Source organism: Thamnophis elegans, chromosome Z, assembly GCF_009769535.1.
Source record: "Thamnophis elegans isolate rThaEle1 chromosome Z, rThaEle1.pri, whole genome shotgun sequence".
NCBI classification, from domain to species: Eukaryota; Metazoa; Chordata; class Lepidosauria; order Squamata; family Colubridae; genus Thamnophis; species Thamnophis elegans.
Window position 1 is genome coordinate 33120327 of NC_045558.1, and position 12737 is coordinate 33133063.

At 33.7% G+C, this 12737-nt stretch overlaps 1 protein-coding gene across 1 annotated transcript in view; it reads right to left on the reverse strand.

Moving 5' to 3' along the window:
* The window catches only part of COL28A1 (collagen type XXVIII alpha 1 chain), a 90713-nt gene extending 78608 nt beyond the window's left edge, over positions 1 to 12105 (reverse strand). Inside the window, exons 1-5 of the mRNA XM_032235099.1 lie at positions 12003 to 12105; positions 10655 to 10823; positions 8184 to 8740; positions 1899 to 1919; positions 11 to 64 (exon numbers count right to left, since the gene is read on the reverse strand). Coding sequence (XP_032090990.1) covers positions 11 to 64; positions 1899 to 1919; positions 8184 to 8740; positions 10655 to 10793 — 771 coding nt within the window. The 5' untranslated portion in view covers positions 10794 to 10823; positions 12003 to 12105. The remainder of the gene's footprint in view (positions 1 to 10; positions 65 to 1898; positions 1920 to 8183; positions 8741 to 10654; positions 10824 to 12002) is intronic.
* Positions 12106 to 12737: the final 632 nt, after the last annotated feature.

The window sequence follows — 12737 nt, forward strand, 5'->3', positions numbered from 1 at the left end:
ACACACTTACAGGTGGTCCTGGGGGCCCTTTGTCGCCTTTTTGACATTCACAGCTCTTTCCACACTAGAAATTTTAGGAAACATAGAAACATAAATAAATTGGTATTGGAAATGAAGAAGGCAATTTGAAATTACCAAATCTGAATTCACTTAGGAAACAATCCTGCACAAATAGGTTTACAGGTATTACTTATTTCCCTTTATTCAAAACAGGCTGTAGAAACTGTATTTATTTATTCAACACTATGGCACTCTCATTATTTGTGACACTGAACAACATACTGTCAGAAATTAAAACAATTCCTAATTGTTAAAAATTAAAATAATAATAATGGCAAGTTTGTGGGCAAAGAACATCTAGATACAATATAATCACCAGCTTCCACGTGGATGCCCAAGATTGAATCACTTTTCAGGGCCTTCCAAAATGCTAATCAGGTTGGGGCTAACCTTGCCTTGGGGGAACGATGTTCCAAAGTTTGGGAGCCACAACAGAAAAGGCACACCATCTGGGTCCCATCAGATGAAATTCTTTAGGAGCCAAGACTCACAATATATTGCTCCTACAGGACCCAATGGGGCAAGATATGATTGGCAAGGGGCAATCCTTAAAAAGTCTGGCCATGTAGATTTTTAAAGCTCAAAGCCAGAATCTTGAATTGTACCTGGAAGCAGATCAGCAGCCAGTGCAGATCCCAGAATAGAGATATAACCTGTGCCATCCTGTAGGCACACAAAACCGTTCATGGAGCTGAATTCTGCACCAGTTAAACTTTTTGGATACTCTATAAGAGCAACCTCGTGCATTACAGTAATCCAATTCATATTAAAAACAAACTATGGGAAACAGTGTTGAAGAACCAGAAGAGCCGGAATCAACTGAGATGTTGTGATTGGAATAATCCCAGGTGCTCTTGCCTCTACATCTGGAGGTTGGAAGGAGAGACTAAAGCCTTCTCTAGCTTCAGATAACATGTAATGCTAGAATTTAAGTAAATAAACTCCTGCTACAAATTATGATTAATCATTCTAACTCATCTATCATGTAACAAGTTAACGCTATACTCCTGGATTACACCCTAGGTCTACATCATAGTTTAGCTATGGTTTGATGTATAGACTACATATAGCACTATTTATTTGAGGAAGAAAGACATCAATCATAGTTTACCAATCATAATGGCTGGCTTTAGATACTATGCTAGATCAAACCATTCCTAGACAAATAGTTGAACAGAATACGTAAAATGATCTTTTTGTAGGTATCAATAGAAGTCACAACAGTGTCATATGTGCAATGATGTCATATATGACTTAACCTTCTTGCCAATGCTCATGATGTCCCTTCAAATATAAGGCCAGTATATCAACTATCTTGCAGCTGAAATCCTATCTTCACCTCTTCAAAGAAAAAGTGACTTGATTCTACAGCCAACATATTATATTTAGTTTGCCTTTCAACCTATTGTACAAGCAGGCAGAATCATAAACAAAAAACAGCTGTACATTCCTGAACTACTAAATTATTCATAACACAGAAGTATTTTTACTTTGTAGGGCTTTATCTGTGGAATTCAAGCTTCTGAAAACTGTTCATTTCTCCCACTTGTGCATTCACTCTTTTGGTTCAAAGCTCAGATTGCCACCTCAAAGAGAAAATTACTTGAAAAATTTAGAACTGCTGAATTTCTTCAAAGATGCATTGCATGGTGGTTTCAGTTGATTAACTCTTCGCAAGTGAATAATGATAACTTTAAGCAAGAGGGAAGGGCTGTAAAATATTATATTTTTACTTGAATGGAATAAGTAAGTCAAAGAAAATATTTCTAGGTAGCATAATGTACACATTACACAAAAAAGGAAACCCATTGCATATTCATAAAACTTCTTCCACTTACCCTCTCTTCAAATAAAGTGGCCTGAAAAAATAGAAGAAATAATAAATTAGTTTAACATGATACTTTGTTCACTGATTGCTAACTTAGACTTTAAAAAAAATGATTAACTTATTAAACATAGGCATAGCACTTTTGCCATGAGTGTATAAAATCAGATACAATAATCTTATTAGATAAGCTTATTGAAATGTAATAAACATTAATAAAAGACAATAAAAAGATAAGATAACGGAGAAAAGGGTAATAATCACAATAATGTATTAAACTTGCATGCTGCCTGATTTTCAATAATTCTGGGGGGAGCATTTCTTTTATAATCATCCCATTTTCTTTTATCATCTCTTGTTTGAATCATCAGCTCCTGTTCTTTATTTTACCATCCTGCCATTCTAAGTTTCCATGCAAATAGAATCATGCACTCATTTCCATGCAAATAGAATCATGCACTCATTTATTTTTATTTTTATTTAATTTTAATTTCTGGGAATGATATGGATGAATAGGGTTATTACATTGAAACAGGAATTTAGCAAACAGTAATCAAGATACTATAAAGACCAGGTAATCAGCAATCTTCATGCACACATGAAAAAATTATCTCTGTCGCAGCTACCGAAAAGGCCAACATAGTTCTAGGCTGCATTAACAGAGAGATAGAATCAAGATCACATGAAGTGTTAATACCACTTTATAATGCTTTGGTAAGACTACACTTGGAATATTGCACCCATTTTGGTCATTTTAATATAAAAAAAGTTGATTAGACTCTAGAAAAAGTGCAGAAAAAGGCAACAAAGATGATTAAGGAACTGGAAGCTAAAACATACGAAGAACAGTTATGGGAATTAGGTATGTCTAGCTTAATGAAACGAAGGACTAGGGTTGAGATGATAGCAATGTTCTAATATCTAAGAAGCTGCCACAAAAAGAAGATGTCAAACTATTCTCCGAAACACAAGGTAGGACAAGAATCAAGGAGTGAACCAATCTAGAACTAAGAAGAAATTTCTTGACAGTTAGAACAATTAATCAATGGAATGACTTGCTTTTAAAAGTTGTGGATATTCCAACATTGGGGGTTTTAAAGAAGAGATTGGATAACCATTTGTCTGAAATGATATGGGGTTTTCTGCTTGAGCAGAGGGCTGGATTAGAAGACCTCCAAGATCCCTTCCAAGTCTGTTATTCTGTTACTCTATTATTCCATGTAAATGCTAGCCCATTCAGGAAAAAGTATTATTTAACAAATTAATAATTAATGCAAGAGTGGCTCTTTTGCCAATTGTAATGATACTGGTTCCACATTAACTCCAAAGGCATGGTTGACATTTCTTTTCATGGCAACATAACAAACCATATTAAAAACTTGGAAAATATCTACTCATGAATATTTGTTTAATGGAATGAACTGGTGTGATTGTATAAATGGTTACTATATAATTGATTTAATGTAATTTTAATTTTTTTCTTTAATTTGGTTAATTTTATTTTCATTTTCCTAACAGGATTTAAGAGTTCAGAATAAAAACACCCTGAAAGTTTTATTTATGGGTCCACTTGAATTCAGATTCTTCCTACTTTTCTGCTATCTAATTCTGGGAATATTTGAAGAACAGTTCCTGGCATTTTGTTTTAAAGAGAGAAATAAGCGATCTGTTGAGAAATAATGTAGGTTGCTACTTACTTATGCATCTATTGTTTGAAATTCTTTCTACATCAGAAACATTCAATTATGCAGGAAACAATTTAATCTTGATAATAAAGGGTTGCTCATATAAACAGACTAAATAATCTTAAATATTTAAAACTAATTTTTTATATCTATAGAAATAGTAATTCCTCCCCTCACAGAGCTGAATTGATGGGAAAAGCTGCATCTAGTTAAAAACTATCTTTTATTTTTTCCTGTCTTTGATGTTTCTAGATTTTCAAGGACAAGTACATCATCTGATCTCATTTTGGTATTTTTCATGACAGTTCTTATTTTTTAAGTCTTGCTGGTAGATTGTACAGCTTCTAATGCTCCCCCGAGTAATTCTATTATGACCTTTGATTTTGTATTATGTCTAGTGCTCCTCTCTGATCTAATCATATCCAGTTTATTTTTTGAATTATGATATTCTGGAGGATCAGCCATACAAAATTGTTCTCTATCTGCTTTTGCTTATTCCATGTAGCAAGTAAACTGTTGTTACATTTAATGTTATAATTTCTAATTTTATTTATATTAATATAATAATATTAGATTTACAATTCACTGTACACCATGATTTCACTTATCAAATAAGACATTATGACTGGGTTTCATAATATGCTAATTCAGTGCTAATTGTGGCTTATAACATTACACCAAGTTCTTTGCTAAACATTAATGTAGCTCAGTGGTTGGGTTCACACAATACACTAATCCCTAAATCTGGCTTTTAAAAACATAATTGCTTCATTTCCTAACTTCCAAACAATACATTATATTATGCTAATGCTGCTTGGATTTTGGTTCATAGAACTTCTCAGATAATGGATGGATTTGCTGGATGATGAGCCACTACCTGACTATCTTACTTTAAGTTAAGATTGTTGTATAAATCCAGACTGCATTAAAAACAGAAGTCAGCATAACTCAAAAAACCTCCTGAAAAACTTATTGCATGTTTTTTTTTTTTTTTTTTGCTAAAAACACATTTATTCCTGAACAAACAGCAAAAATTTCACAGACTAAAAAATGATTGGGTGGTTTGTGGATCAGTGGGTTTACACAGTGAATTCACTGCATTAAGCCAAAGGTGATTTATATGTTGCTGTGAATAAATCAACTAATAAGGATGTATTCAATAAACCTTGGTTAAACAAATCCTAATATGTGACAATATTCAGTGTTTCTTTAGCTTTCTGAAACGTGCTGTAGAAAGTGAAAATTTCAGGTGCCGTCAGCCTTGTGAGATAGTCCAGACAAGAAGGATGTCCCAGAAGAACTACTAGTTTATTATAAGGTTATATTAACAGAATCTTGAAAGTCTAAAAGTACATTTCTCCCCCACCCCAGGCACTTTTACATCCAGGAAATTAGTAAGGGTTCTTTCTGAGACATTTGTGATGCCCATTTCCTGCTATAGGCTAAACTGATTCTTTTCACTGAGCCATGGTGGCACAGTGGTTAGAGTACAGTATTGTAGACTACTTCTGCTGACTACCAGCTGCCTGCAATTTGGCAATTCAAATCTCACCAACCAGGCTCAAGGTTGACTCAGCCTTCTATCCTTCTGAGGTGGGTAAAATGAGGACCCAAATTGTTGGGGGCAAAAGACTTACTTTGTAAATTGCTTAGAGAAGGCTGTAAAGCACTGTAAGTTGGATATATGTCTAAATGCTATTGCTATTTTCCAATCATTGCCCTGGCTGAAGTTATAGACCTCACTGTCATTCTCACATGACATTACTGTCCTTATATGGGATGCAGGAGAAATCAGCATGAACACCTTTGCATTGATAGGGAAAGCAAGAAGGCAGAATTATGAAATTAAGGTAGTCGCTTCATGACACAAATCCTATGTAACCTTTGATATTGCACAATGGAGCAATACTAGGACACTACATTCATTATTCTATAATACTGTGGGGATGATCTTTTGAGACTGGAAGGAGAGCTATAGACTGGACAAATGGCATATAAAGGTTACCTCTACCCACAGAAGGAAGAGGGCCTGGGAAACATTTCAAAAAGAACCCTCCCTAGTTTTCCAGAAAGTAAAAGGAAAGGAGGAAAGAAATTATTTTAGCCTTGCAAGATTCGGTTAATGTAACCTTACAATAAATAGAAAGCTAGTACTCCTCTTTGTGCTTCTTCTTAGGCAACCTTGTAGGGCTAACACATTTTGAAAAAAGTAGCAAAATCTTGTGAATTCCCTTAATAGTAATAATAGCTGAATGTGGAATAAAATGTTTTGGTTGTGAATTCCATTCCAGTTCAATGATTGCATGATATCAGGTCTGGTCTAAACCAGGGCCATAAAGCACATGGTCCATTTAGCAGGCTTATGCAGCCTACTGGCATTTTTTGAAAAATAGTTCATCATCACTAAATGTCACCACTGTTAGGAAGAATATGCTGCCACTTAAACTTTTGTCCGCCAATGTCCTCATGGACAGTGCCAGCTCCAACATCTGCCTAGCTGCCAGCTGAAACACGTGCCTAGCTGCCAAACAGGTATTCCATCTGGGTCTTCAAATATATTTAAGGTGACAATCTAACATTTGCCCTTCTACTAACTGTGTAAATGAAAGTAAAAGCATACCTATTCAGCTAGAATCGGCCTGTCTAGGTTTAACTCTACAAATAGGTAATCTGCAGATGGGTATTTTAACCTATTGTTCTCTGAACTGAAGTTTGCATACATGGAGTTTCTACATATAATCCAATTCATGGAAGGACTGGAAGCATACTGGATTTGTTTCAGATACATTGAGATCAGAGGTGGCATGATGCCAGTTTGCACCGGTTCAGGAGCTCCCGCTACTGAACCGATAGTGAAGGTAATAGGCTATCATTACTGATTGAGATATCACTGTGTTCTGATTGACCTCCAAGGTTTTTTATTTCTTTCATAGAAAAGTTTAGGAAATGAGGTTGCAAAATTGAGGAATTGTTGTGTTGAGCATCCTTTTGGGATGTTTCATTTTATTCACTGGATTCATACTTAGCAAAATGTACTGTGCAAATCAAACAAACTAGAAGCAGATCTTCACCGCTGCAAAGGACAAGCAAGGTTTATTAGGAAAAGTTATATACAATGGTAGAAAGGCTGCATCATTCACCTTTTTATTTTGGAGATCAGGAAAAAAATAAGAAGGAAAGGAATATTCTAAGTTTCTATAGGAAGCAGACTGAAGAGAAAAGCTATTTCAGTAGGTAGAGCAGAGCAGAAAAAAGCAACACTGAAACAATGAAAGAAGGAGAGGGAGCTGTTGATTTCTAGTTTTACTTTTAATGTCAGCAGGGTAAAAAGTGCCAAGAGTAGATACATCTGGAGCAGCATCTTTTAAAAAAACCAAAAAGGAAAAGGGAGTTGCAAACAAGATGGCCAAGTAGACAAAATAAAAACTCTGGAATGCTTGCAGAGCCAAAGAGTGAATCTCTGCCAACAAGAAAAAAGATTCAAAAAGAAAGGAACTCCAAAAACTGAGAATGACCAGAGAAAACAAAACAAATGATCTAATTAGCTCTTGGAAAACCTATAGTTTGTATCTGTCTTTGATGATGGGCCTGAAACTGTGTGCTAAGATGAGTCAAAGAAAAATACTGCCATAACACTACTCACTCTATTTACAATATTCAACATTTGGGATATTTTTCTACTAGAAGTGTAAAGGATGTGTGTCATAAACTATTACTATAATGTTGATCTTCCATTCTGCCCTTCTCTGAGACTGCTTTCTTGTTTCATTCTGTGGAAGCATATTTTCTTCCTTCTCTGGCATTCCCTTGCTTTTGAAATGTATCAAAGTTGAGATAGGACAACCTCTAAAGAATTGTAGACCTAATTCTTGACCATGACAATAATGGTTAGTGAAGCAAGGAACTGGAAGTTTGTCTTGTCCACCAACAAGCAGACATTGGTAGGGTGTCATCAACAATTTACTGAAGAATGTCTGAAGGTTGTGATGCTGAAATGCTGGGTGATGAGCAGAGAAGAGGGCAGGAAAGGACTGGAAAGGAGAGGCAGTAGATTCCAGACAGCTATAACTTTCATAAGGACTATCTGAGGTCTAAATAAGTAAACAATCATTTCAATAAGGATTGGTGGTCATGTTAGAATAAGAAACACAACAGATATGAATTGGATTGATAAAATAATACTCAAAATGACTAATAAATAAAAATAGGTTAGAAAGTTTATAGTAAAACAATTAAATAATGGCATTTAATTATGATTAGTTGATCAATTGCATTCTTATAATTATACCATTTAAAGTAAATAATTTAAACAATTAAAAACTAAATTAGAACTAAATTAGAACAATTGTGTGTGCAAGTTATAAAATAGTAAATAAGAAACTCTGTCCAGATGCTGCTTAGAACTATTTCCAAAAATAGTCCATCCTTATATTTTACATTTTTTTAAACTGAGGATAATGTATACCTGCAATAGTTATAATTAGCATATCTATACTATGTTGACAAATACCATAGTATGTTTATTTGCACAATCCTAAAATCATGCCCCCTTTTTTCTAAAGTCTTGCAACTTCAACAACAATTAAAATGAATTAAACTTTAAAAAGACTTACCAACTGATTCCTTATTTTATCTGAAAGGTTGGGCTCATTCAAAATGAATACAGACTTCCCTGGAGAATCACCAGATATCAAATGCAGCTTGGTTTGATTGACATCATTAGACAAACCAATGGTAATGAAAGATATTCCAAGAGCTCTGGCCTTTTCTGATATATCTTGAATGTCAGGACTTTTGGGATGGTCAATACCATCAGTCATAAGCAAAACCACTTTGATGCCCGTTTTACGGCCTTCTGCTTTGAGCAGCTGAGTTGCATTAGAAATAGCATAGTAGGAATAGGTGCCATGCCCAATGTAGCTCATTTCATTGACTTTTTGCTTAAAAATCTGCAAGTTTCTCCACACTGAAAAAGGATAGTCAATTCTGACAGTACTACTGAACTGCATGATGGCCAGTCTGATGTCATATCTGAGAACACGGGTGGGCTTCATGAGGAAGACTTTATCACTTAAGAGGATAGCAAACTCTTTCTGCTTATCAAATAATATACCCTTTGCACTTTCAGAACTATCCAGAACAAAGATGATGTCAATAAAACAGACAGAATCTAAAAAGGACAAGATTAGAAATGACAGGTTGAGAAAAGTCATACATTATAAAAAAAAAAAAGCAGCATTGTGATGCATGTACAAAAGGAATGGAGCTGCTTTCATAATTTTGATTCCATAGTCATCACTATCAAGGCAACTATTGTGAAACTTCAAAGGACATTGATATACAACAGGATTTACATACCTGTATATATTGCCAGTTGTTTTACACGTAAGCATAGACAACTTGTGAAGCAGAATAATTTTCAACCCCATACACTCAGTTAGAGGTGGTACAAATTGGTGCAATAAAGCATCAGTAAAATTATCTATGGAGATTCTCAATCATTCAGATCATGGTTATCCCAAAGGTGATTTTTTTTCAAAAAGCAACTTTTTTTTCTTTGAAAACATTCTGCTTCTCATTCAAGAAGCTTGTTCTAACTGACTGTAGGAGAATAGAAGGATTTCTATTCTTTGCGGTCATCCAGTCATTAACACTTTGAGGATTGGTTGTTAGCTCTCTGAGATTTGTCAAAGCTACTTGGGGGTTTATCTGTATCTTCAGAGTCACCTGAATCAGAGTGCAAACGAGTATGGGTTTTCTTGGGAATGAAGGAATATAAGATTCTCAAGAATGTTCCACACCCATTTGCACTCTGATTGAGAGTGCTAATGATCATATGATTGCAAAGAATATACATCTTTCCATTTTCCATCAGACAGTTAGAACTGAAGAAGCTTCTTGGATGAAAAACGAAATATTTTCAAAGAAAAAAAACCCCAAGAAAGTCCACTTACCTTTTGAAAAAAAAAACACCTTTGGACATCAATAAAATCTCTTCCCATCCATCATATATCAAATCTTCTAGGGCTAAACATAATTTGCTACCAGAAGAATACTAAATAGCATGCTAATAAGATAATATAGTTCCAATCAAGAAGAAGCTAATAAGTTATACTAACTGCATTGATGTAAAGAATGAGGTTCTTTCTCATATAATAGAATAACTGCAGTAAATGCATGGAAGTAAATGGATGGAATAAGGGAAGTTTTAGAACATAAAATTTATTTTTGCTTGGTACACAATACATCTCTTCTTAGACTTGAAACAAAGCTGTCACCCCTTGAAAAGTCTCATTAAGCATCACCCAATATCTTGGAATGCTGATTATTCTATTCTATTTTAATATCCCCTTGCTGAATACAGAATCTGAAATATCAAATACAACATTCCTAACAGATCGTGCCCAGTTTCTATTTATACGGAATAACTCCTTCTGAAATAGTTTGTGTCACTGTTGAACATTCATCATTTTTAATTTGCTTAGAGCTGTTTCACAATTCGCAATTGTACAATTCTGATTTACAGAATAGAATGGATCATTTACGTGACAAATTCAAGATGATGATGCTCTTCCCTAGTGAGAAAGAGCACATAAATGTAGCATTTAATATTTGTTATATCACAGATAACCGTCAATACATATAAATAATTCACAATTGTAGGCAGGTGGAATTTCTATTCTATAATTCTTTTATATTATTTCCCCCACATATTAAGATATTATTAGACCAACAGCTCAAAATAATCCAGTGGTAATGACAGCCACTGCCATTTATCAAATGATATGATTACTAAACCAGCTGAATGTCTCCCAAACCATTCTGAAAATATAATTGTGGGCCCTATATTTTTTTCAATGCATATTCGATGCATCATGTCTGCCATTAGAAAGAGATGCACATTCAAAAGAGAATAACTATGTCCTTTGTAATATACTGAAGATGGAAATATAGAATTCCATTAGATTTGTGAGGATGCAAAATGCAGATAAAGAAACATATCACTCTCCCCTGAGAATCTCTCATGCAACCTATAGCACTTCCTTTTCGTTTATAATGCTTATATCAAATTCTAGGAATTTACCCTGAAGATTGTCTTTTCTTGCTAGAGGACTTAACCTTTGTCCCTTCCTTCTGTTTTGTCCATATGCTACATTGTTTATTGCAATGGCCAAAACCAAAAGGTAAAGGACGGAGTGTTTTTTCCACATATTGACTTGCATTCAAAATCCAATGACTGCTTACTGCTCCTGCTAATAAAAAAAAAAAAGCCATTAACTTTTCATCATGTTAAAAAGCCCAGAATACTGATTTGTATGGAACATTGTTAAATGATTATTCAAGTCTACGACTTTGAAATTAAATTGCAGTAGTTCATTATTTAAATTAAACTAGCTTATCTTCCTATTATTAGGCCTTGAAAAAGCTGTGTCTAATTTTTTTATTTACCTCATCTTAAAATCTATTTCATTTTGCTATAACTTTTTCTATTGTAAGCTTCCATAGAAACATAGAGAGAGAAAACAAGGAAAACTATTCTAAATAAATAAATAGAAAATACTTGTGCATTTTTTTCTTCTGGCTGATATATCAGATTTCTAAAATCGTAAGTTTTGCAAGTTCCACAGATCTTGCTTATTTCTCATATTTTTATGAAGTATTCATAGATATTTTATGCTTTTATGTTTTAAGATAATGGGATGAACATGGCTTGCATTAGGTATAACACTTATCAGAATTAGCATCATCCTTTAAAAAAATAATCAGCTTCTTTTTTTTTTTTAGATGTGTAAAAAAATTGCTGAAAAGACTCTCAATCCTGTTATTTAATCTTCGGGAGGAAAATCAGACCATTTTTCTTGAAAAGAAAAGAGTGCTTGTGTAAATGTGCTCCAAAACTGCATTTTTAGCAGACACAGTCATTTTGATCATGTGTAGCATTTAATTCTATTCAGAGAGAAAACTATTTGGCAATGAAAGGCATTCATTAAAAAATATCTACAATATAGAACCTAAGATAATATAAAGTATATTACACAAAACGACTAATTTTGCAGGATTGCGAAAATTTGCCTTCAGTGGGGCTTACATTCAGAAAATTGGATATTGGACTCATCCTAAATACTCAGAGCATCTCTACTAAGTTCAATAATTAACTTATGACACCAATATAAAATTTCCAATCCTATGATTTACTGATAATGCCAAAAAGAATTTTATATAATATTGCGAAAAACTATCGTCTAACAGAAAATAATGCCTTCTTTTCTACTGGTACTATATTTATATCATATCGCTAGTTTCAACAATTGTTAAAAAGCAGTTGGTTGTTGATCATATCATTAAAATAAAAAATAATATGCTTTGGATTTGCATTTAGTTTGCTAAGATAAATTATTTTTATCATCATCATCTCATCATCATCATCTTACCTTACTTTAGAAAGCACTGAAGCTCAAACTGGAAACTAAATAATTTTAAAATAAATAGGATCTTGAAAATGCATTCTGGGGATAGGGTATTAGTTTTCTTTCCTTAACAATTGCAGTAGTTCTGGAATAACTAATTAGTCCAGATGCAAATAATAGTACCTTGCATCTGGAACTTGATCCTTGACTCATTTTTCATTGCTCCAAGCTGAATGCAGAATGGTTAGGCATTTGGCCAGATCTTCAATCTGGGTGGACACACTAAAAATGTTAAAGGAACAGCTTTTCTGAGAATTTGCTTTACAAGTAGCTTATTCATTACTATACAATTTTTAATTTTATTTTTTATTAACAGGCGCAATATTTAATTAGTCAAAATGTTCCATAAACAGAGCAAAAAAGAGGAATAGAAGAAAGATGGAGTTGAAAAACAAGAAAGCTATACATAGCTTTCATAGTATCAGATGAAGTATTTATGTAAATCATAGTAAGTTACAATTTTATTATCAAGGCTTATTAAATAATCAACAGTTTGTACAGAACATCAAACAAGTAAATCACATTATGCTGACATCATATAAAACAACACATTTAAAGAAAAGAAAATACCAATATCATTTAAAAATAAACTAAAATGGAACTATAAGCCATAAGACTCTCTAAATAAAGTTTGAAACATAAACACATTTTAACTTGAACTATCTCTTTTAAGGTGATCAGAGAGAAGGGCACATGGTT